Source organism: Aquila chrysaetos, chromosome 26, assembly GCF_900496995.4.
Source record: "Aquila chrysaetos chrysaetos chromosome 26, bAquChr1.4, whole genome shotgun sequence".
In the NCBI taxonomy this organism is placed as follows: domain Eukaryota; kingdom Metazoa; phylum Chordata; class Aves; order Accipitriformes; family Accipitridae; genus Aquila; species Aquila chrysaetos.
The window spans coordinates 15823590-15848575 of record NC_044029.1 but is presented as its reverse complement, the minus strand read 5'-3'; the positions used below and the strand labels follow the sequence as shown (position 1 = coordinate 15848575).

General features: G+C 43.3%; 2 protein-coding genes across 3 annotated transcripts in view; one reads left to right on the top strand and one right to left on the bottom strand.

Moving 5' to 3' along the window:
• Positions 1 to 9605, bottom strand: part of LOC115336079 (translation initiation factor IF-2-like) — a 29293-nt gene extending 19688 nt beyond the window's left edge. The window contains exons 1-3 of the mRNA XM_030002590.1: positions 9484 to 9605; positions 8889 to 9202; positions 6052 to 6175 (exon numbers count right to left, since the gene is read on the bottom strand). Coding sequence (XP_029858450.1) covers positions 6052 to 6175; positions 8889 to 9202; positions 9484 to 9605 — 560 coding nt within the window. The remainder of the gene's footprint in view (positions 1 to 6051; positions 6176 to 8888; positions 9203 to 9483) is intronic.
• Positions 9227 to 24669, top strand: DYRK2 (dual specificity tyrosine phosphorylation regulated kinase 2). Of its 2 annotated transcripts, XM_030002843.2 has the most exons (3): positions 9235 to 9658; positions 10458 to 10594; positions 18934 to 24669. In XM_030002843.2, the coding sequence occupies exons 1-3, from the start codon at positions 9604 to 9606 to the stop codon at positions 20533 to 20535; spliced, it is 1794 nt and encodes a 597-aa protein (XP_029858703.1). In that variant the 5' UTR covers positions 9235 to 9603; the 3' UTR covers positions 20536 to 24669. The 2 variants fall into 2 exon arrangements, with proteins under 2 accessions (XP_040976458.1, XP_029858703.1); XM_041120524.1 differs by lacking the exon at positions 10458 to 10594 and having other exon boundaries at positions 9227 to 9658.
• The last annotated feature ends 317 nt before the right edge of the window (positions 24670 to 24986 follow it).

Sequence of the window (24986 nt, the reverse complement as noted above, 5' to 3'; positions counted from 1 at the left end):
CCTTCATGCTATACAGGTTATCTCACAGTGACAAGGAGCTTGGTGCATCTTACTAAGCAATTTAAGTGCAAGGTGAAAATCTTAGCAGAAATCTAATTGTGAAGATGTCATTGCAACCACGAACACCTGGCTGTCAGGGTACCATTCATTTCATAGTCCTCCATGACAATAAAAAGCATAGCAGTTGAAAAGGAGGACCTCAGCATATGGGAAGAACTCGCCCCTGCAATTGCAGACTGGGTAAATCTATCAAGTTGGGGGCGAAAGAAGGAAGGACCTAGAAATAAATAGAAAATTGGATAAAATAAAATATGGACTTAGCAAAAATTGATTGACCTGAAACTAATGAGCTTTCAAGAATTCAGTTCCTTAGAAAATGTAATTTTTAAAAATTTACCTACCAAGGCCCCGATTCCCTTGCAAATAGGCTGCCACTAGCTGGGTGCCCATTCCCCTGTGCTTCCTTGTGCTGCAGCTACTCTCATGGGTAAGTGCCCCAGACACAAATTCTGCAGCTGTAGGGGTAGGACTAGCACAGAGCCCTCAGGAAAGAAACTGAGGAAACAGGGAGCTATTTCCATTCAGGGAAGTCCCCTGAAACTTTGCTCAGTACTCTTAAGCCCACTGATCCTGCCCAGTCATCCTCTCACACTTCCAGCTCTCCTTTCTCCTAGCTGATGCCCTGCAGATAGCAGGACTCCAGTCTTCAACCACTCTGATTCCTGGAAGAGAGCAGCCCTGTGATGGCACAATGTGTTGGGGGATGGACGGCTCTGGCTGGAAAGTGTAGCAGTGCAGGGCTGTGGTCCATCTGCAGCCTCCCCATTGACTGTAAGACAGGAGAGCAAACAAAGACAAGAAGAAGTAGGAGACAAAAAGTTGACTTAAAACGGGAGAGCACAAGTGGAAGCAGCACTGAATGGAGAGAGAGAAGAAGACAAAGGTCACACTACTGGGAAGCTAATGCCAGAAAATAAAAGATGATTATGTCTTGCTTTTTGCTTCATCCTCTTTACTCTTTCTATTTGGCTTTCCATAATCTTTTTCATGTTATCTTTCCTAACCTATATTGTCTTCCTTTCCTGCCTCTTAGGTATTTACTGCCTGTTTTTCAGCATGTTTTCTGTTTACAGAAATAGATCATTAGCCTTTACAAACTGAAGTTAAACTCTTTGAAAATACTCATCTGATTCCAAACACTGACAAAAACTTTGCACATTGCATGACTGGGGAGATAGAATATGACCGTGCTGTATGCAACATTCAAAAAACACTTTTAAAGTCTAACCTCAGAGCAATAGCATTTTTCTTTAATTTCTCTTCTGTAACTCATTGTCTCTCTGGCCCAGTGAGTCATGAATTGCTGTTTCCAGATTCAGCAGCTTGTAGTTTGTTGCACACCTTCAGAGGCTGAAGGTCGAATGTACTCAACTTTCCCCAAAGAGTGCTTTTGCTATTAGTTTATTGTACAGAAGGGGACTCTGTGATGACAGTGATTCTTCTCGAAAGAATATGCAGATGACATCTCCAGAAGATGTTCTTGAGCTGGTCAGCTCGTGCAGGGGTATTCCAGTCACCTGTGGTTTCCATCTGTCTGCTTTGACACCACTTCGCAGCACACTTTTCCAAGCACTGGAATGAGCATTGGCACCTATCTTTTCCACCACATGTGATTTCCTTTTATGAGCCAGGCACTTATTAGACCTAGCCCCAAATGTTTAATGTTACCCATTTCACAAACAACTAAATCTGTTTATAGGGAGTTACCTGTAGGTAGCAACCTCTGCCTTTCTGCAAATTAAAATTAAAATCACAGCTAAGCAAACAATTTGTTCTATAATTTAAAGCCTGGATCCTAGTCACAAGTAGAATTGTGTGTGAGTGGTCCTTTTGAAATCACTGGGATTAATTTTACTAATAAAGTAGCACGCATATTGAAGCGTTCCCTTGGGCCTCCTTTTTCTTTTTCTCTATTTGTAGAACATCTGCAGGAATTCTCCTTTGTTTACTTAATTTGCCAAATTATACAATGATTTTAAGTTGCAATTTTCTGAATTGATTGTGATCTGTTTGTGTGTTAATGTGCACATTTATTCCTTTGGAAGGAAATTACAAATGATGATAGTGAATTAAAGCCTCTGTTTCATTTTCACATTATGTATTTGCTATTTTTCTTCTCCCCCTCTTCACATCTAAATACACACATCCACCAAGCATTCACACAGCAATCTAAATGAGAGGCTGGGCACCTTAGGGTACTTCCACACTAAAGGACCAGCAGTAAGGTATCGAACGGGGCATTGAGGAGATCACTCTTAACTTTCCCTCCTCAATATAAATATATGCCTGCACATCCTTTCTTGTTACTCAAATATCAGTCTGGCCATGCCCACTTAAAATACTTTTTATGCTCCTGAGATAAATGGAGAAGGGTAAGGAGGCTCATTAGTGAAGAAAAAGTACTGTGTATGTTGCGCATACTATCCTCAGGAAACATGGCCAGGGGTTCCTCTTATCATGTGCATTTAACAGATGTAGTCTGTGTTTCCCAAGGTAAGTCCACGCAGGGCTTGCACCCTGTGAAATGGGGAGCTGAACTCTCTACGGCTGCCTGATACCTTCAGTTCCCACTCAGTTTAATTCAGCACATCAGGTTGGTTCTTTTCTCGTTGCCCTAATAAACCTTGATTATATTTTAATGAGAAAGTGCTTTACCAGCATGTAGCCTTAAATTTGCTCTTCAGCAGGTAGCTCATGATTTAACTCAAAAGTCACCATGTAAATCCCAACAGTAGATTATACTAGTTAATCATATAACACTCAGGCCCTGAGACTTAATGATTCATTTTCCTTTTACTATTAATAAAGTCTGCCCAGAGAAAGCCAGGGTGAGGAAAAGAACTTGGTCAGAGTTCTTTCTGGATTCTGAGTTCTTCTGACCCATTATCTTTTAATTATGTCTCACTTTTGTACTTTTGTAGAGCGGTGATTTTAATGATTTTAATGAGCTTTATCACAAGTAAGTGAGACATGTAATTTCTCAATTTCAGTGCACTCTGTGAGATATTGGGCTCCCTGACTCAGGGGAGCTGAAACCTCTCAGCACCTCACAGAATTAAATCTCAGCTTCTATGAAATGCTGCTGTGGAGAGTAACTGACTCCCATAAACCCTTCAAAGTTAAGTCTATTCCGTTTGAAATGTGGAATTGGATGAGCAAAGGTTACCAGGTTTTCAACAGCTGGGACTAACCCTGTGTGTGGACAGCTAGTTTTGAAACCGAGTAGCCTGCTCCATGAGTGCAAGAAAGATTACAGTGAGTTTCTATATTGATTTTCAAGGTGGTTAGAAAAGGAAACTGAATTCAGAGAATGACACAAGGTTTAACAGTTTTGCGGTTTCTCTCTGAAACAGTTTGGTAGAAATCCTAACTATCACCTGCACACTAAACTTGCAGTAACAGTTATTTCATAGGACTTTTTTAGGAAAGACTAACATTCAAGTGACAGTGAGAGCCAGTAGTTTTAAATTACGTCTTTGCAATTATCACATCTCCCTTGTTTGTGTAGCTGGGGGAATGGAGGAGCTTCACAGACAAGGTGGGAAGGGTCCACAGAAGAAGAAGAAGGGCCAATGACACATACATCATTTCCTTCTTTTCTTGTTCCAGGGGTTCACTTTTTTTTCTGAGTACATAAAGAAGGGTGGGCCAGCAGCTGAAAAGAATCAGCCACCATTAGGCTTTTTCTTGGAGATTAGTTTTATATTAATACTACTCCACTGACTCCACCAGGATTGCTTCTGCTATATGAGACACAAAACCAGGAACCTTTCTCCTCCCATTACACATGCTGGGAGTTTACACAAAGGAATAAGTCTAATGTTCTAATGAGTATTAATGCCATAAGAATCCAGAAATTATACTGCAAATATATAATACAGAAACTTAGAAACATTGGCATGGTCTGGCAGAAAGGGAAAGTATTTTCCTTAATATGTAGTTTGCCAGCACTAAAATACTAATATATTGTGAGACAATCTATCTCCCACAAAATAGCTGTAATAGCATAAGAATAAAAAATTACTTGTAGGCCTGCAGACTCATAGGATCGCAGAGTATCTCTTCAGGGTGTACACAATGACCACCAAAACATCCTTTGTTGTGTCTTAATAACTGTAATAGAAGTGGTGACTTCTGTGTTCTTAAACACAAACAGCAGAAGGACCAAACCCTTGAACATACAATAAAGTTTAGCGTCAACAGAACACACACTGGAATAAAGGCCAACAAACATCTGAACCTGGCAAGCCAGTTTAGCTTCATATACCCTCATGTCAGTATGAATATGTACTAGCAAACTGATCTGTGGCAGTGATTCTCTGCACTCTTGCTCTGAATACATAACATCATTTTTTATAGTTGTATTGAAATACAATTTTATCCTAAGTTACAGGTGATGCTCTGCTGGGAATTTTTTTTCTGGGCAGGGTAGGGAGAGGGTGGAGTTGCAAACTTTACATGTGTACCACACAGTGAAGTGCATGTTTGAGAGCTAGTCAAGCCCTGACCTGTGTGCTTTCCATCTGCAATGCTAGCATCTGTAGGTTGCTGTATTTTGAAGTGCCTACACTGTTCTCAGCATCATCTGCTGAAAGACCACACTGTAGTGTACACAGTCCTGCTCATGCCTAAATTATCCACAACACATTAATGAGGACCCGGTGCTGATTGTGTTCAGGCCCTCCTGAGGCAACCACTTACTGGGCTTAAGGGTTTACATTTAAAATACGGATTACTGGCTGAGACAACAGGCTTTGACCTATGTTTAATTGATGATGAGACATATCCTAAGTGTTTTAATGTCTCCAGTCAGCATCTAAGGCCTGCTTCACAAAAACAAGGGAAAAAATCATACATTTTAAAATGGCTTAGGTCCTAGAACATTTTAAAAGATGTTGAGAGTGAATAGAGATTCTCCTTCTTACGCAAATTCTGCTTACTATGAAAGGATGATTAAAAGGTGGCAGAAAACCACAGTTTTACTTACTTTGTTCTGGGCTTGTCTTACCTCTCCTTTTCGTAGAATCATAGAATCATTCAGGTTGGAAAAGACCCTTAAGATCATTGAGTCCAACCACCAACCTAACACTGCCAAGTCCACCATGAAACCATGGCCCTAAGTGCCACATCCTCCATCCCCATCATATGTTTGAGGAGCCTTGTATTTGCTCTACCTAGCGGTCATTTATCGACAGCCAAAATAGTTTGCTGTGCCAGGTGAGAACAGTCAGAGCATAGCAAGGTGCTGAGCAACCACTGCACCCATCACTGTGGGGGCCCCCAAAGTCATCACCACAGCTTTGGACACGCATGGCTTCTCAGGAATTCCCTGGTGTCTGACCACATAAGTGTTTGCTAATACCACAGTGGCAGAGATGCTGGGTGACTGACCGGCCCGCCTTTCTTGCCCTACAGCCACATACCAAGGCCCCATATAATTAAACCTCCACTTCGGAGAGGTAAGAGGATCGGCATAGGAGATTTCACAGCGATGCTAAGGAGGAACAGTGCTCTAACAGGACAACTAGATACGAACTGGGTCCCAAGGCAGCCTGGCAAAACAGACCTCAGCAACCCCTCACAGTTTGCTTGGAATTAATATCTGTCTTGGTCACAAGGGCCCTGACCGAATGGCTTAAGAAACACAGCATGCTCTGTATCTCTCCTCACTGTACTAGCATATTATCTTCAATAAAGCATTTTAATGTACTATGTGGGCAGGAATACTTTTAGACAAGGTTTTACAGATAACGTGTTTTATTCTAGACTATTCTGGTTCTGGTTTTTTTTGGTGTTTTGTTTTTTTTTTTTTTAAATGAATTTTAATTTTCTCATTCAATGGCTGTGATTTAACCACTTCATTTTTACCAAACAGTTGCTAACTTTTGTTCTAGAACACATTGTACAGTTTATCACAGGAGGATGGTATCTGTAACAGCCCAGCCTAAGCCTCTTCAAGATAGCTGCAGCAAGCACACCTTCTGATCCCACCTGTACCTGCAGCTGCTGACCTCTTCACCACCTGCCTTTGGTGGCCACTGTGGTGCACAACTGGTACTGCCTGTGTCCCCCTGAGTTGGCACTTTCCAGTCTGCAGGCCTGTTTGGACACCCATCTGGAAAGAAAGTTTTCAGATATTTCTGTTAAAAACAAGTGCTTTGATGACACTACCTTACAAGCTCCTTGCAAGTACTTGTTGGCCCTGTTGGAGCGGGTCCAGAGGAGGGCCGCAAAAATGATCGGAGGGGCGGAACACCTCTCCTATGAGGACAGGCTGAGAGAGTGGGGGTTGTTCAGCCTGGAGAAGAGAAGAGAAGGCTCCGGGGAGACCTTAGAGCAGCCTGCCAGTACCTAAAGGGGGCTTAGAAGAAAGATGGGGAGGGACTTTTTAGCAGGGCCTGTTGCAATAGGACAAGGGGTAATGGTTTTAAACTAAAGGAAGGCAGATTTAGACTAGATGTAAGGAAGAAATTTTTTATGATGAGGGTGGTGAGACACTGGCACAGGCTGCCCAGAGAGGTGGTAGATGCCCCATCCCTGGCAACATTCCAGGTCAAGTTCGACAGGGCTCTGAGCAACCTGATCGAGTTGAAGATGTCCCTGCTCATTGCAGGGGGGGTTGGACGAGATGACCTTTAAAGGTCCCTTCCAACCCAAACTGTTCTAAGCTTCTATGATTCTAAGTAGCCTGACACTCATGAACACTCAGGAGATTTGTTTGCAAGAAAGGGAAGATTAATCTTCTGTCATTACAGGTTAGTTCACCCTTTTGGGTAATAAAAGCTGAGGGAGAAGGAAAAAGGATCAAGAAGCCCTGATTCATTTTTCTCTCTAATTTCTGAGCACTGTACACTTTCTCCTGTCAGGTGCCTAATTCTTGTTTCTGTCCTGAGAATTGAAATCTGTTGATCTCATCTTGTCTAGTACTGGTCTGGAAACTGCTGGTATGTTCAGTTGGCCAGTATCAGAAAGTTTTGTCACCACTCAATGGGAATAGTTCAGATTCCTGAGTGTAACACTCGGCGTGAAAGAATTAATCTTTGCTTTGTCTTTGAGTATTTAGGCTTTGCTTTCCTCTTTTCTTTGAAGATCTGCAACTATGATTTTGAAGGAGGCTGTTAGAGGCATTGCTATTTGCAGCCAAGGTATTTTACAATTATGTTAGCATGTTCCTCCTCTTTATCAACCTAAATCCTGCATGAAAGAGGCTTTTAAATTGAAGTTTCTTGTATTGCATTCAGAAGGAATCAAGATGGGCTTGCCCTCATCGAGTTCCACTTCAGACTCCATCAGGCACTATCCTTGACAGCAGACGCCGGGATGGATTGCAGATGGAAAAAGAGACAGAGAGAGAGAAAGAGAGGCAGCTAGGCAGGCCCAAGCCCACTCCAAGGCTTAAAGACTAATACTGGAAGCTTACAATGCACAGAGTTTTAGAGAGGGAATAGCTGGACAGGTACCAATGTAATGTGTTGCCACTGACTTAATTAAAAGATTGTTTATTATGTGATAGACTAACTCTGTTTTTCACATAGTATTCATAGTGGTCCAAAATTGTTTGAACAAACTGTGGAAGGCATGTCGTGAATGGTGTACCTGGCTGGAAAGGGGTTGCAACAGGACATTTAACGGGCTTTCTCTGGTCTCGACGTTTCGGTGTAACTAACCCCAGAAGATGCATAAAGCCACCTGTGACTTTGACAGTCAGAGAAGACACACCATTTAAGATGAAGCAAGACCTCCTGCAAGCCCTGCGAAAAGACTGATACCAACTTCAGTTTTTCTTATCTAGCTTGAATGTGAACAAGCTTCTTCCCCCTTCCCCTCCTTAGACTAACTAGAAAAGTATCTTTTTCTTGCCATTCCTGAAACATTTAAGGTGTCTCACAAAGAACACTAATATTATCACAGCGTTTGATACTCAGATAGCTTTGATGTGCATATGTGCTGCTTGTGAAAATGATGGGAAAATACTGAGAGTAGTCAGAAGCCAGCATTTATACACCTGGCAGCCAAGGGGAAGGGACATTGGGAGTGCCTGTGGACATCTGGGGGGATAGTGAGGAAGACAAAGCTTTCTTTCTGCTACAGTGAAGGGAAAAGATTAGGTGGGCGTGGGCAGGAGAAGGTATGATTGTTTTCTCTGCGTGACAGGAGGGGTTAGGGAAATTGTTTATTTCTTTGTGCCGGTACCGGAAATGTCTTTGTTTATGCATGTATCTGTGGCACTGGAAGAGGCAAAGTCTTTCTCTCTGGCAGCAGGGCGAGATTTATTTTCCTGTCTTTTTCTGTGGAAGAGGATGAAGGGCGGTCTGTCTACATATCTACCAGCTGTTTCAAAAAGGAAAATATGCGTGGTCTGCACAGACTTCAAAAAGGGTTGAGCGTAGGTAGGAGAGTTCATTTCAACGCTGTCCCAAGCTGAGCAAATGTTCGGTTATCTATTTTTGGCTCCAGTGACGTTCAAAGTGACAAACCAGGAATTCAAAGCATTGTACTCCACAAAGCACGTTGTACGGTTTGGAAAACAAGGCCAGTAATGCCCCCCCCCCCCCCCCATTTCCCTGGTTCTAGCTTGAGGCACTTACGATCCCCACAAGCTCCCTTCCCTCCCTGCCGTGTTTCAAAGTTTCCACCCCATTAGACGTTTCAACTTATTTATCCTTCCCCCCCCCACCACGGTGCCATCTTTGCCCTTCCAGTCTGACACAAGTGACCCCCGCCGCCTGAGCCCCGACTTCTCTCACACATGTCCCCGTCCCCCCCCCCCCCCCTTCCCCACACCGATTTCCCCGCCGGCATCGCCCCCCTCCCCGCCGCACACACACCGGGTCGGGTCGGGTCGGGTCGGGCGGGGAGGAGGAGATGGCCGGCCTGCCCCTGCCCCTGCCCCTGCCCCGCAGAGGCCGGTGACAGACCGAGGGGGAGAGGCGCGGGCTGCCCGCCGGCGGCCAAGATGGCTGTGACCCCCGGGGCGGGCTGACGAACGGCCCGGCGCGAGGCGGCCGTTGGGCGGGCCCGGGGCGCGCTCCCCTCGCCGCGCCGCGCTGAGGGAACGGGCGGGTGCTCGGGGTGCCCGAGCGGGGTAAGGGGGAGCGGCGGGGAGGGACGGAGGGAGGAGAAGCGGCCGACGGGGCGGGGACTGCCCCGCCAGTGCGCTGTTTGTCCCCCGTTCCGCCGCGCCAGGAGGAGGGCCCTGTCCGGCCGCCTTCTGCTTGCCCCCCTCCTCCGTGTGAGGGGACCGGGGCGACCGGGGCGGGGGCGGGGGAGGTGATGAGCTTGGGCCGGGGGCTGCTGCTGCGGCGGCGGCGCGGCTGCTGCTGCTGCTGCTGCTGCTGCGGCTGCTGCGGCGGCGGGAGGCGACGGCGGGCCGTTGGAGGGTCTGTCCGGCCGGCCCGGGGCCGGGGGGATGCAGCGGAGGACGCGTCTGGCTCTGGGTGTAGCTGATCGGAGAAGAGAGGCAGCCGCCGGCCGGAGAGGCCGAGGAGCAGCGGAGGAGAGCCACCCTGACATGCCTTTTCCTCTCCCTCCTCTCCAGCGGCCATGTTAACCAGAAAACCCTCGGCTAGCGCCGCCGCTGGTGCTGCCTACCCAGCCGGTAAGGAGAGGGCCGCCGCGATCGCAACGACGCTGGGCTGAGGGCTTCCTTACTTACCCCGGCCGCGCCGGGCCGGGCCGGGCCGGGCCGGGCCGGGCGGCGGGGAAAGAGGGGGGGACAAGGGGGGGGGGAAGGAGGCTCGGCCGCCCGGCAGCTGCCGCCGCAGCGGGGCCGTGCGTGTCGGAACAATGATCCCCCCCCCCCGCCCCGGTAACCGAGCGCGGGGGGGGGGACGGGCTGCGTGTTCGGTTCCAGCGTATTGTTGTGGTGCGGGGTGGGGAGTTCGCGTCGGGCAAGGAGGTGGGGGTGCTGGGGGGGGGGGTGGTGAGAAATCACTTTAGGAAAACGACGCAGGAAAAAATTGGGAATCGCTGCGTTTGCCGGAGCGGCCGCGTTTGACAGGGGGGCCGCCGCGCTCGTCTCCCCCTCCCCGCTGCAGACTTGGCGAACTCCTGGCGGGTCCCCGGCGACGCCGGCATTTCGCCGGGCCAGACGGCTCGGGGAGCCGGGGAGGGGAGCGGGGCGAGCAGGGGCGGGGGGGAACCGGGCGGCCGTCCAGCCCCGAGGCGTGTGCGGGGCAGAGCCGGCTTGTTCTCCCGGTTAGGCGCCTGCCGGTGGCGGGTTAATCTCGGATGAAAGGTTTAGCCGGGCGAGCACGGCCCGCCCGCGCTATTAGCCGGATCGGTGCGTGTGTGTGTCTGCTCGCCGCGGCGGTGATTAGTTTTTAATGGCTTCTGCCTGAAGCAAGACGGTCGGCGGTGCCGGCTGCCCTCCGCGCTCACCCCTCTGCTCTCCGCAGGCAGGGCAGGGGACAGCGGCCGCTCGCTGCAGTCTTCCCCGGGTACCGGAGCCGGGGTCTCCCGGGCAGGAGCTGGGACCGGCCCGCCGTCGCCCCTCGCATTGCCGCCGCTCAGGGCCAGCAACGTCTCCCACACGGTGAGCCCGGGCACGGGGCGGGGGGCCGGGGGGGGGAGCGATAAAAGGGGTTGGGAGGGGGGGAGGTCGGCCCCGGGGTCTTGCCGCGCCGCCGCCGCTCTCCTTTCTCCGGGTGACCCCCGCGGCGGGACCGAGCCCTTCACGGGCACCCCGGGGCGGGAGAGGGCAGAGCCCCCCCCGGCCCCCCAGCCGTGGGTGTCCCATCCCGCCTAAGGAGGCGGTTGGTGCTTCAGCGAAGTGCGTTTAATTTCTGCAGACTCCGATCACATACGTGCGTGTTTGTTGTGAGGCTGGGACCCTGTGACTGCACGGAGAAGCAGCTTTCTCCCTCCCCAGCACACCCCCCCCCCCCCCCCCCCCGTCAGTCTGGTTTTGTGTCTCATTTTCAGTGACAAATTCGATCTTCCACACTCGCACAGAGGAGCTGTTCTGGTAAATGCATTTTTTGAGATGGCATTATTTTGGCAACGAGGTTAGTCACTGTGATTAAAGGGTCGCATGAACTGTAGTGAAAAATGAAGGCTGCTCTCCCCTTACATGTCTGATTAGCTCAGGCCGATGGCTGTCTTCCCCAGAAATAGCTGTCGCTGTACTTGGGGACAATGATTGGATGAATCCGACTTTATTGCTGCAGTAGTTTACCTAAAGAAATAAGCACTGATGGCATGAAAAGGATGTTATTTTCCGGTTCTGTGATATCTCACATTATCTCCCACTCCTAGTTAATCTGCTAGGAATGAAACTTCCCAAGTATGCCACTATATATGGATGAGAGAGGGTATCTCTGTCCTGAAGGCATGATAGAGTACAGAAAGGGGTCTATATGCTGTCACGTTAACACTAAATATCTGAAATTTTGATTGCATACATTTCCTTTTAAATTATGAAAGATTTCATACTGACCCTGAAAGGCATTGATGGCATACTTTTCTTAGAATTAATGAGTTCTTCATGGATGCTAACATACTATCTTTGTAAACATATGGCAGAGCTTTAAATGGTAATGTGATTATGGGCTAGTGGAAGGTGAAACTATGCATTTAGATATTAGTGTTTCAGTGACTTTCTATGTAGCTTCAGGGGTAAAAGCATCTTATTCAAATCCATGTATAGAAAGAATTGGCTTAAATTTAAAAAAAAATCAGTATATGTAGAATATTCTCAAAAGGAGTGATGAATATTCTGCAAATTCAAGGTGAAGCTGCATACTTGAGATCAACATCATTGTATATTTATGTAGCTAGGGTATATGTCTGAATTGTTCTTTAGTATCAAAGGCCAATTTTTTCACATTTGTGTACCAGTTAAGTGCTGGTTGATATTAGAGTTGGGGCAGCAGCTTAATTTTTTTATAAAAACAGAAAAGGAGGAACATAGTACAAACAGCCTGGACACCGATCATGAAACTGCACGTACAGGTGAGCCCACAAATAACAGGGGCCCACATGTAACAGAGCCCAGACTTAATTTAGGATTTGTGAAAGCGTGGTGGTCCAGCTATGTATCTGGGAGTACTTACTAATTTTGGAAGTACGGAACTTTGGTATTTTTATACATAGATTTATGTGTGTGTGTATTATATATAGTGTCTGTGCATATACACGTAGATACTTGTAGTCTTTATGAAAGCATGCGAGGCGTGTTCAGGTGTTACATTTCTGTGTTTTGAGTGTTTTTATACATATATCATTGTGTATGTATCCGTATGTTTATATATAGCACATATGCATGTGTGTGTATATATACATAGAGATGAAATACTTACAGAAGCACACAGGGATGATCAAGCATTATATTGCTGTGTTTCATGTCCCTCTAGATTCTGACTGTTGCAGACTCTGCCTTGCCTTTGCGATACACAGCCTACTCTACAGTATTTATTTAGCCTTGGGTACTATTACAGAAATACCTCATAGTGCCTTTCTGAATTTTGTAGGTGGTTATTTTGTGGTTGGCTAACATAACTTTTTGTGGTAGGGAACAGATGTGACATCCTAATGCTGGATTTTAACCTTAAAAAAAAGGGCTATATCTGTTCATGTGATCTTTCTATAAACTTCAGGCCTCCTGACCTCAGCTGACACTGACTGAAACCATTGGTTTTGCATCCTGCTACTTCCTCCAATCAGAACTGTTCAAAATTGAACATTTCAGTTTTCTTAAACTATTTTCCTTCTTTGTGTTCATTTCCTTATTGTGTTTTCATCCCTGCTGTATCTATGTGACTTCTGTAATAGCTAAAAATTGAGGGTATCTGTGTTTCAAACTTTAAGAACGTATAGTTTCCTTAAGTGGCTGAACTTGCCGGTGACTGGATGTAAGCATGTGCATTGTATATACACTAGTTGTGAAAGAGAGACTGAGACTGAAGATAGGTGTTTGTTTAAGCTAAAAAGTTTTTCTTTTAATTCAGACAGAGTAGTAGTCCACTACCTGTCATATTTATTGCAGTAGTGAGTTGTGTGATCCAGCCTCTAGTGAAACTGTGGTCTCCTACTTTCAAGTGAAGTTTCGTTGTTTGGTGGAATGTAGTAGCATGGGTAGAAGCGGGGAAGATGCTGTTTTACACAGGCTTCGTGTAACAGGGCAGAGGTTTTGGCTGCAGTCTCTGCAATCACAGCAACCTTTGTTGCTAAGCAGGCTGTTTTGTATTGTACCAGGGAAAGGTTTTGTTTATTTTTTAAAAAAATTGTGGCTTCATCCTAGGCCTATTTGTGTCTGCTTCCATCCCTGAGTATCTTTTTGGCTTATGATGAACTCATTTCCAACCCCTTGTCCTCTCCATTTTCCTCTCCAAAGTCATTGCTTCCTCTTTTGAAGCCTTAAGTTCTTGCCTTGGTGATTGGAACCTTTTTCCATTCACTCTCTCCTGTTTCATTATGGTGTTCTTACATCTACTTGACACGCTGCAGTAGAGATTATCTTGCTTGCCTGCTGCTCTGCTCGTGTAAATCCCCACCCGTCTGTGAGTCCCTCTCCCAGACTCTTGTCTCTGTCTTCTGCCTACCTCCATCTCTGTTCTTTCTTATTTGGCACGTATCCGTGCATTCTGCACTCTTCCTTTTTCTCTTGCAGTAAAGCAGTCTTAATCTTTTTCTCCTCCTGTCCAGTACTGTAACAACAGCCCATTTACAGTGCATGATTCAGTGCCCTCCCTCTTCAAACCCTTTCCAAGATTTCCCTACAGCAAGCCTGTTTTCTTTTGCCATGAGGGATGAATGTCTGTCCATGTACTTTTGCATCAGTCATTCAGTCTTAATCTTCAAAAATTTATATTTAAAATTTTTTTAAAAATTAATTTACCTTATAATGGAACAGAGATTCCTGGACTCTTCTAACATGAAGATCTGGTGGGTCATGTGTTGCAATTTTTTATTGTGGGCAGCTGCTTTAAAGCAGGTAAAACAAAAGAAAATACTTTCCTATTGTGGTGTTTTCATGTAATGAATTGCCACAGAAATGCTGTCACGTTTGAGTGGAAATAACTATACAGTCATGACCTGGACTTTTCTTTATCTAGATTTCTTTGGATGTTTCTTCTTCTTCTATGTAAAACTTGTGTCTAGGAGGAATATGAAGCTATCTTAACTTTTAAGGGGGGGGCTCTGAAATTTGGGTTCCAACAGTTGGTGACTGTGCTATGGGGACTGCCGTACATCTGGATGCATCTCTCATATGTGTACACTTCAGCTTACCTGAAGGGTTCAATTTAGTGTGTACTGACTGTACTTTTTGGTTTCAACATGCGTAATACATGCAGGGTGTCCCAGAAGTATTCACAGTTACTGCACCTGCATAGTCCTGACAGGAGGAAAAAAGTTTACGAATCAGTATCACTGCTGAAGCATAGTTGTGTCTGTGAAAATATTTGCTATATAAAGTAAACTTTTAAAAAAAAAAAGCTTATAGGGACCAGATATGACAGCCGCAAAAAATCTAAACAGTGTGTTTTTTCTACAGCTGTTGTTGAGCCACAAGCTCTTTAGCACAAGGGCTTAGTCTTTTTTGGTGTATAAAACACATACTCAAAACCATTATGATAATCCTGCATTATTGTTATCCTGCTAATTAGCAGCTATTTTTAGTTCTGAACAGAGGAATGCTGTTGAATTCATTTATCAAGGAAAAAAAGGCCTTTTGTACATTTGCTCAGGCTGTAGTCAACAAAATAGGCAGTGAAGCGTGCTACACCTGATACCGTATGCCTCTAGCATGTTAGACACAGTAGGGCTGAAATTGGCATGCCTAGAAATGCTGTAAAGAAAGGGGTATATAGTGTAACATTTGTTCTTTAATTAGGTTACTAGTTTGGAACACAGTTTCTCCCTTGTCCTCATCTATGCAAAGTAATAGCAGATAAAGACATCTTTTTCCTGTGCAGTATTTCAGCAGGCCATCATGATTGCTTTATTATTAAGATTAATTTTATAAACCTTTTTAGATTCTGATTGACATCAAAATCTTTCTTTCTGGGGTTTTGATCAAAATAAAATGATAACATATAGCTGAAGTGTGTGTCTGTCTTGGATAGTTTTATAGGGTGCTAATATCACACCAAGTGATTTTTACGAAGATGGAATGTGGTACAACTACATAATGTCTTGATGCTTTTGGAAGATACAGTTGAGAAGAGGTATATGCTCCTGTGGTGTTCAATCCTATAGTCATAGTCTTGTAGAAGGTCTTGAAACAGACCATTGCATTGGCTGAGTGTTACCGCAAAGGAATTGTCAGTCAGTTTGCCTTCTTGTTAGCAGGGTGGACTCAGTTTTACACTACTTCTGTGTTGTTACAGGACTGTAGTCTAGGTACACTAAGTTAATGTTCTACTTTCCCTAAACCCATTTGTGAAAACAAAAAACCAAACCCCAAACACTCCAACCCCCCCGCCAAAAAGTGGTTGGTTTTTTTTGTTTTGTTTTGCCTGGTGTCTCTACTTCAAAGGTTAGGTTTTCGGCATAGCCATCAACTTCCATAAACTGAGCAAACCAAGCTTAAAGCAAAATTATAGCATCAATTTTGGAGTTATGAAAAACTGCTGAGAGAGGAAAAAACCCCATTGTAACATTTGCTGTTTTGTAATTGATGTTGCCAGAAGATTCGGGAAGATTAGTTCTTTGAGTTCAAGTTTACCTGTTATTTCAGTATGTTTTATGGAGAAATGTGTACATCACTAAGTTTTTTGAAGATGTGTGCTATAAAAATATGTAAATCTTTGAAGGTGTAGATGGGTCTGAGCACAGGCAGTAAAATATGTAATAAGTAAGCTGCATAAGTGCACACAGGTTGACAGCTGTGTAGGTTGTTGGTTCTGGAATTTGCAGGCCCATCTGCAGAAGCAAAAGGGAGCTGCGTTACAAACCGCTCAGGCTTACGGTTTCGAATGAAAGGGTGATGGAGCTTCTGTGTACTGTGAACAGTTTGGTACTGGGCTAAGAAGGCTGTAGTCCTCTGTAGCTTCCCAAGCCCATTAGTTGTGGTTCGGAGAACTTAGAGCGTCACTGGTGAAGCCTGTGGAGCTTGTAAGCAGTGCAAGCCTGAACTTGACAGCAATCTCAGGCACCTGGTAGCCAGAAGTAGATAGGCAGAGCAAAGGGCTGGTGAGAAGCCAGCCCTCATCCAGGCTGGAAGTAGAAGAAGAGGTGGTGATTCTTGTGCAGGCAGTACCCTGAGATGAGGAAAGTCCATTTTTCATTTTGACTTTGTGGTTGTGATGTGTCTGATAGGTCTGAAACTCCTGTTGGGGTTTTGGAAAGAAGAGTGAGTTCTCTTCTCTGCCACAGGTTTTGGAATAGAGCTTGTGCTAATTTGGTGTCTTTTCTTCCACAAAGAAAACCAGTGCTACTGTCTGCATCTGCATTTGCATTCTCAAGCAGCAGCTGACTGAAACTGGCAAAACCGGTCACTTTGGATTTGGGGTGAAGCTGGGATAATGCTGGTGATTTCTTTCTGCTGCTTGGAAAAAAAGCCAACCTGTGAGCAGCAAGAGAAACCATGAGGCTGCCTGAAGGTGCAGGAAGCAGAGCTACATAGTTTGCACTTTAGAATGTGTTTACAAACATGCTTTTAGGAAAGAGAACTCTTTAGTCCCTGTTGAGAGTGGATAAATATTTGGTTTTTTTCCAAATCCTGGTACAAAGCAAATAACTGAAGTTTGAAGAATTCCCCAGTACCTCTACTGAAACAAGCAGTGCTTAGGAAGGGCAGAAAACAGTTAACTCTGAAAACAGGTGACAGGTGAAAAAAAAAAAAAGTAAATTCAAATGTGAACTGTGGCAATGAGTACTTGGGTTAAGAAATTCTTAAAGATGGTTTTCTCTGCTATGCTCTTTTCTTCCTTATTGTCTGTATGTTAGTATTGTCTACTCCCAGTTTGTCCAGATATGTTCTGCTTTGTTGTTCAACCAGTGCTGCAGAAGAAATGTTTGTACCTGGAATTTCCTAGCTCGAGTACTTGTAATCTGTACAGTTACTCTGCTGCTTCATTGTGGATTTCTTAATTACGCAGTTCTGAAATACTGCATGTGCTGAACCTCTGACACATCTTACTAACTAGATCTGTTTCTTCTGAGATGCGTCATTTAGCAGCTCTTGGGGCAGAATTTTTTTTTTTTTTTCAGTAACTGCTGTTTATATAGAGGATCAGGGCAACCTTCAGGAAACTGCTACTGCAGTGTGCTTCAAACTTGACCTGAAGGAATTCCCAGTAGGCACTATAGGCTCGTTAAGTTCCCTTGATGATTTAATTCCTGGTGCTTTTGAGACATCAAACTAGGAAGGGAATTAATGTCAATATCCTGTATATCTTCACTGAGCTTCAGTGTTACAAATGTCTTTGCTCTGAATTGCAGTTGTGTGGTAACGCTTTCTATGAGATCAATCAAATTTGATAGTGTGAGCCCAAATTGCTCTGCAAATAAACATGCACAGTCAAACTGCAATGACGAAATAAAATGGACCAGTTATTCGATGTGAGTCAAAGTGGAATCGGAAGAGAGTGAACTCCGCAGAAGCAATCCCGAGAGCTCTTGTTCTTACGTTGTGTGAGTTTCAGAACTGCAAATTTCAAAATATTATCCAAAGGTGAAGCTGATGTTCAGCTGGCTGCTCCTTGGGAACAAGTTACTGGATTTACAGAAACATGCTTCTGCCATATCAGACTGATATTAACAGAAGCACAAAGTATGCTAGAGTCTGCGTTGCATGTCCTGGTTTTCTCATTAGGAAGCACTTCTGCGATTGCAGCACAGATTTCATTGCCTCTTATCACAGCACACAACTGTCATTTTCTGATTTAATTTCAGCAACCTTAAGTGAACAGGGAATGTGTTATCCTTAGCTGCCTGGAAAAAATGAGGTTTGGATTAAAAGTGCTCTCAACCCTGGCTTGATCATCTGTCTGACAGTATCGGTGAACTTTTGGTTAGTAATTTGGCATAAATATTAAGACTGGTGAATCATCTGGAGAGACAGCAGGGGAATTCTTCCCACGTTTGTGTAAGACCAGGCAGAAGACAAACTAATTATCTTCTACTTTAGTAATCCTTTTTTCCATCCCTTTAAAATAAAGTCACTTGTATATTCTTCAAGGCAAAGATTTTCTTTCCACTCAAGTCTGCATCAGGCCCGAAATCTCATCTTGGTTAAAAGTTATTATAAGACTGGTTTGGGGAAGTGCTAAAGGATATGCTTATGCTTCATTGATCTGAATGCTATGCTGAATAGTGACTGTCTGAATTGCAAGCAGTAAATGGCATCTCTTGAACTTCAGAAATGTGCGGGTTGTTTTCCTCTTTCTGCATGTCACAGCACATTTCTTATTGCTTAAAATTATATATCTCGAGCTTTTGATATACAGCAAATTTAGGAACAAGTTGAAATCTTGATTTCTGGGAACAGGTGACTAGGAGAGCCTAAGCCATGTGAGTTCTAGCAGCCATTATATATTGATCTCCAGCATCAATAAAACTGCTACTACGTTCTGTAAAGTCTAACGCCCCTCAAGCATACTTCTTGATGTTACAGGACTGTTGCCTTGAAGATTCCTTGGAGGAACTGTTAGCTTATCATGGTAGCACATCCATGATTACCTTGTTGCAAACATTTTAGAGAGTCATGAAAGCGGCATTTGAGAAACAAGGGTCTGGAAAATTTAATAGCATCTAGCAGTATCACAGTATATGTGCTGTGTTTTTTAGATTATCTATAGACAACTGACTGCTAAGAAAATACTTAGTTTTGAGGTGATTTAGGCAGGATGGCGGGTTGCAGAATGAATGGTGAAGCATAGAGTTCATGCCTTTCTTGTTAACTGGGTATGTATTTATTTTCGATTTTAGGTTGGAGGCAGTAAGCACACAATGAATGAGCACCTCCATGTTGGTAGCCACGGACAAATCCAGGTTCAGCAGCTGTTCGAAGATAATAGTAACAAGAGGACAGTTCTGACGACACAGCCAAATGGACTTACAGCGCTAGGCAAATCTGGATTGCCAGTGGTTCAGGACAGACAGTCAGAGAGTGCTCACAGACGACAAGGGAGCTCCAGCTCTTTAAAATCTACAGATGGAACAGGGAAGGTGAAAGCCTCCGTTATGACACCGGAGCAGGCAATGAAGCAATACATGCAAAAGTTAACAGCTTTTGAGCATCATGAGATTTTCAGCTACCCTGAAATATACTTTTTGGGTCCAAATGCAAAGAAGCGGCAAGGTGTGATTGGTGGTTCAAACAATTGCGGGTATGATGATGACCAAGGGTCTTATATACAAGTACCCCATGATCATATTGCGTACAGGTATGAAGTCCTGAAAGTTATAGGGAAGGGAAGCTTTGGGCAGGTGGTGAAGGCCTACGATCACAAGATGCATCAGCATGTGGCACTAAAAATGGTGAGAAATGAAAAACGTTTCCACCGCCAAGCTGCGGAAGAAATTAAGATCCTGGAGCATCTCCGGAAACAAGATAAGGATAACAACATGAATGTTATTCACATGTTGGAAAACTTCACATTCCGCAGCCATATCTGCATGACATTTGAATTGCTGAGCATGAACCTGTATGAATTAATAAAGAAAAACAAGTTTCAGGGCTTTAGCCTGCCTTTGGTCCGCAAGTTTGCCCACTCAATTTTACAGTGCTTGGATGCTTTGCACAAAAACAGAATCATTCACTGTGACCTTAAACCTGAGAACATTCTGTTGAAGCAACAGGGTAGAAGTGGTATTAAAGTGATTGATTTTGGCTCAAGTTGTTATGAGCATCAGCGTGTCTACACTTACATTCAGTCACGTTTTTACCGTGCACCTGAAGTCATCCTTGGTGCTCGTTACGGGATGCCCATAGATATGTGGAGCTTGGGCTGTATTCTAGCAGAGCTTCTCACCGGTTATCCACTTTTACCTGGAGAAGATGAAGGAGACCAGCTGGCTTGTATGATTGAGCTATTGGGCATGCCTTCTCCAAAACTCTTAGATTCATCCAAGCGAGCCAAAAACTTTGTGAGCTCTAAGGGTTATCCCCGCTACTGCAGCATCACAACCTTGTCTGATGGCTCTGTAATACTTAATGGTGGACGCTCTCGGAGGGGAAAACTACGTGGCCCACCAGAGAGCAGAGAATGGGGTAATGCATTAAAGGGATGTGATGATCCCCTGTTCCTTGACTTCTTAAAACAGTGTTTAGAATGGGATCCTGCTATCCGTATGACACCCAGCCAGGCTTTGCGGCATCCCTGGCTAAGGAGACGGTTGCCAAAGCCTCCGACAGGGGAAAAGGCCTCAGCGAAGAGAATTACAGAGAGCACTGGTGCTATAACGTCGATTTCCAAGTTACCTCCGACTTCAAGCTCAGCTTCAAAACTGAGGACTAATTTGGCACAGATGACAGATGCCAATGGGAATATTCAGCAAAGAACAGTGTTGCCAAAACTCGTTAGCTGAGTTTGAAAAACCCAATGCTGTTAATATGAGAGATACAATGTGGCTGAGCCTTATTTGTATGAAAAAGTAGCTCAGATATACATTTTTATTTGCTCAATAACTTTATTCATTTGTATCTTTCAGCACTCATTTTAAATGTAAGAAATTTTGATTTTGTTTTTATAAAAACATGGGGACAATGCTTTAAGTTTTTATACTTATTTTTTAAAATGTTTGTCTTCTACAGTACAATTAGCCTTACTGTAACTAGTGTGACACAGTAATAAACATCAGTGGCAGGCCACTGGTTACAACATGACTGTCATGCATTGCAGCGTGGTGTCAAAGGTATTAACCTTTCTCTTCCATGGTTCATATTAGGTTTCACCTGGGGTAAATTGGTAAGACTTTACCTTTTGGATTTTATGGGTATGGGTCTTGATTCTGCAAACACTCACACCTATGCCTGACGGGACTCCAGGGAGAACACTCAAAGAAATACAGTTAAACCAGCATGTTACATTGTCGTTTTCTGTATGGTAGCCCAGAGAAAGTAGTGGTATCACTAATGATACAGTCACCTCCTATGGAATGCTTTCTCTATTTAAAATTCATCATTTTTGCTTAAAATGAGCATTTAAATATAATGCAAAAAATAAGAACTTCCAGGGCTAAAATGACTCTCTTACCTTGCATGCCATGTGGTAGAGTGAGAGGAACGGGCAGTCTCAGAAAGAATGAAGATGGAAGTATGTCTGTTCCTCTAAATCTGGAAGCAACTGATGAGTTGGTAAAGCAAAATGTTCTGGACTTCATTTCAGGTATATAATGTTGAGCATTCGCACTGGGCTTCTCTTCCTCATCTTCCCCCCCCCGTTTTCTTTTCTCATGTACAGCTTGGTCTCCCTAAATTGCATAGGCAGAAGTGCTCGTTCTGTCAGTTTTATACTGTAACTTCCAGACTGTTATGCTACATGGATTTCACAGATTGGTTTTATTTCTTCTGACAACATTTGTCTGAGCGACTGTGACTTCTCTGGTACATTTATACTTCAGATCACATCTGCATGTAGGGGCAAACACTATGTTACTACATTGCTTTCTGTAGAAAAGTACTTCACCTTAGGCAGCGTAACTGTAGGGGGAAAGATCCTCAGTGGAAAGCTTTTCAGTTGGCAGACACATCCTAGATGCTTTCTAATAAGAGAGAATTATCAAAGGAAACTGAAATGGTTGGAATTTGATTTAATCTTTGGCATTTGTAGCTGAAAATTACCTTTGAAGGAACAGTTAGAGATGTGTAGATTTGTTCATGTGTGTGTGTGCTAATGCTTGGTTTTTCTTTTTTACTTTTAACTGCATTAATGGAAGAAAGATGGTCTTTACTGAGGAATAGTATCTAGACCTATGAGAGAAATATTCACGTGTTGTAGCATGTTTTCAACAGGAACAGTTTGAAATCCAGGATCAGTATTTCATCACATACAATGGCTGTGGTCTACATTGGATGTATAAAACATATGAAAAGGGAATTTTACACAAAGTAGAACATAATCTAGAAGGGTTTATGGATGTTAGAACAAGACATACTAGAATGGATTGCATTAAACCTCAATAACTGTACTATAAGCAACATTTATATGCACAGATTTTTCTGAGTTACTTGTACAAATTATGAAAAATACTTAAAGCATGGTCCCCTGAGAGGCCAAGAAAGTTTCCGGTTAAGTTCTCCTTCATATTCATTACTCTACCACTTACAGCTTAATTTTTTTGTTTGTTTGGTTGGTTGTTTTTTTTTTAACTTAATGTAAGACTGGGGGAGGGATATAAATGCAAAATGACGGAATTCTCAGGAAACATATCACTTAACTTCTTGCCAAAAACTCAACACCTAAAGAAGCTCCAAAAATAATTTCTGAGTAGAGGATGGTATTTGTTGATTGATAACTGTAAAAATTAGAGCATCAATCAACCATTTTTCTTACTTTTTTGTTTAAAAAGAGATCGTTTCCTGCCTCTAGTCAAATTAAATTATTTAGTGTTAAATGTTCACAACTTTATACAATGTGTGTAAGTGCAATATGTAAACATGTATGAAATCATGTTAAAAATGAAATAGAGTAACAGAGCTAAGAAAAGTGGCTTTTGGAATATGAATATCCAGTAAGTTACGGTCAGTAAATTCTAAGTCTGGAAAAGAGATATATTAATTTTCATATAAAATTAACTGGCTTTCATGACTGTGGGAATACAATACTGTGTATTTTTCTACAGTAACTGGGAAACTACTTCCTCCACCATCTACTTGGCTTTACCACTACTTTCTACCTTAACTCTTCCTGCAAAAGTTAAGACATAGGGATGCTTATGTTAGGGGCGGAAGAAGAATCACCTCCCTTAATATATTTTAAAGGGAACATTGATACATGTTCCTGCCTTTCATGGCAATTTAAGGTGAAAACATTCATAATGTTCATGGGTCATTAATGGGCTAAAACCACTAAATTTTCTTTTTCATGTAACCAGTTCTTAATGCCAATAATGCATTTATGATCCACCTTCTTCATAAATGCTACCGGAAACTTTAAGGCCAAAATACAGTGTGCAGAGCTATTTTTTTAACCCAGATACAGTGGAACTTCCTCTATACTAAAGGAGCAGCTACATCAAGGTTTTGAAGTGATGTAGCTGCTTTTTATTGTAGCTTATTTATACCTGTAAAGAAGGAGGGAGGAAGGGAAAGGACGTTGCCTCTTGCTTTGATGTGATTTTATTCTAAGGGCTCTGATAATTAGGCTGGTAGAAGTTGGCTTGGAAACAGTGCTTAGTCTCACATGTTACCATTGTCTGGGGGTGTCTGAGCTATTTTCAGATTTAGTAATAGCACAGCGTTGTCTTTGGTTGCAGTCTCACTTGGCTCAGTTTCTTGCACCACTGGAGTGTTCATTACCACTTAAGTGTATTGGAACAACAGAGTGATGCAAGATGTGTAGATTAAAAATAGAGGATGGATTGTGCCCTTGGTGTTAACAATGTGCCTTTGTTACAAATGCCGTGTTTGTAGGGCATGCATCTTGGCCTCTTTAACCCTTTGAATACTAGATAGTAGGGATGAAATCTATTTTTAAATGCTATACCTGTCTTAAAACATCCTGTAGATGATCGAGGCCTTAATAGAAACAATAAGGCAATCACACTGCTAGGCTGGAGAGGACACTCTGTTCTTGTAGTACGTCTCATTAAGGGGTTAAAGATGGCCCTTCCTCATTGGTTGTACTTTAACATCAAATTGATTTTTTTATTTAAATACATTTTTGTTATGGTGACACTAGATGGAAATCAACTGTATTTGTAAAAATTTACCTCAAACTCTTTAGTTTTATAGTGTGATTTAATCCCAGGGCATTTGGTATGAACCAAAGTGCATTCCTTTTATATGTGCCTGGCTCTTATAAAGGTGGCCAGGGATTTTTACAATTTGGGTGCAAGGCACTTAAGCCACTTTTAACTTGGTGGGTGGTTTGGAGTTATAAATGACTTCATGGGAATGTTGAAAACACTTTAGACATAAGTAGCATCGGGCAATATTAGAATCTTTAGGAAAAGGTGTGCATTATTTAATGCTTTCCATTTTTTAGTATTTTTTTTCCATCAATACTACTTGTGATAAGTACAAAAAGAACTCTTTTTCCAGTCAGCAAAGATTAGAATATTGCCCAGTTTAATGCTATGGTAGCATTTAAATAAAACAACATTTGTGAATTATTGTTTTTAGGAGCTTGTACATCTCTGCTACAAATTGTAATTACTCAGTTTGACTGCTACAATTACGTCTAAGCAGTAGCTTGGGTTTTTATTGGGCAACGACTTAGACACGTGACTGTAATATGCTGCAACTGTGTGTACTGAAAACGTGAAAAACGATTGAATGTGGACTGTGTATATATGTATGTATAACTTTCTGTGAGATGCTGCTGTTGCCACTTAACATTAAAGATGTTGTAGTGGGTTTTAATCCTAGTGGCCAGTTTTATGATACTGTATGTATTGTACAGCTGATGACAGGAGTTAAGACTGTTCTAGTGAATATTTGTTACATTTTATTGTTGTGGCCAGAGATCATTTCAGAATAAAATTTTATGTCCTACTTTACTTCTCTCCACTGTAGTTTGGGTTTCTTTCTGGTCGTAAAGAGAGCCTGTGGAGTGCTGGCATTTCTTAAACGTGGAAAGGCCTTCTCGTAGCCTGCTGAAGTCGATGCCAGCAGTGCCTTTGTCCCCCAGCATGCTTACTGGTATCTGTATACAGTAATAACCCATCGCTGGAGGATGACTTTTCTGCTGCTTTATGTGTCTTGACAGCCTTGAATATTGCCCAAAGGCTGCTTTTGCCCTGAGGTTTCTGAAGTTCTTCTCAGGACTTAGAAAGTAATATATTTTTTATTTTTATTTGCCCCATACTTGAGAGAA

Excerpts from the sequence above, each read along its gene's own strand:
- DYRK2 (XM_030002843.2), top strand. The coding sequence starts at position 9,604 with ATGTTAACCAGAAAACCCTCGGCTAGCGCCGCCGCTGGTGCTGCCTAC. Across the intron at positions 9,659-10,457 it reads TGGTGCTGCCTACCCAGCCG|GCAGGGCAGGGGACAGCGGC; the intron begins GTAAGGAGAGGG and ends TGCTCTCCGCAG. Across the intron at positions 10,595-18,933 it reads CCAGCAACGTCTCCCACACG|GTTGGAGGCAGTAAGCACAC; the intron begins GTGAGCCCGGGC and ends TTTCGATTTTAG.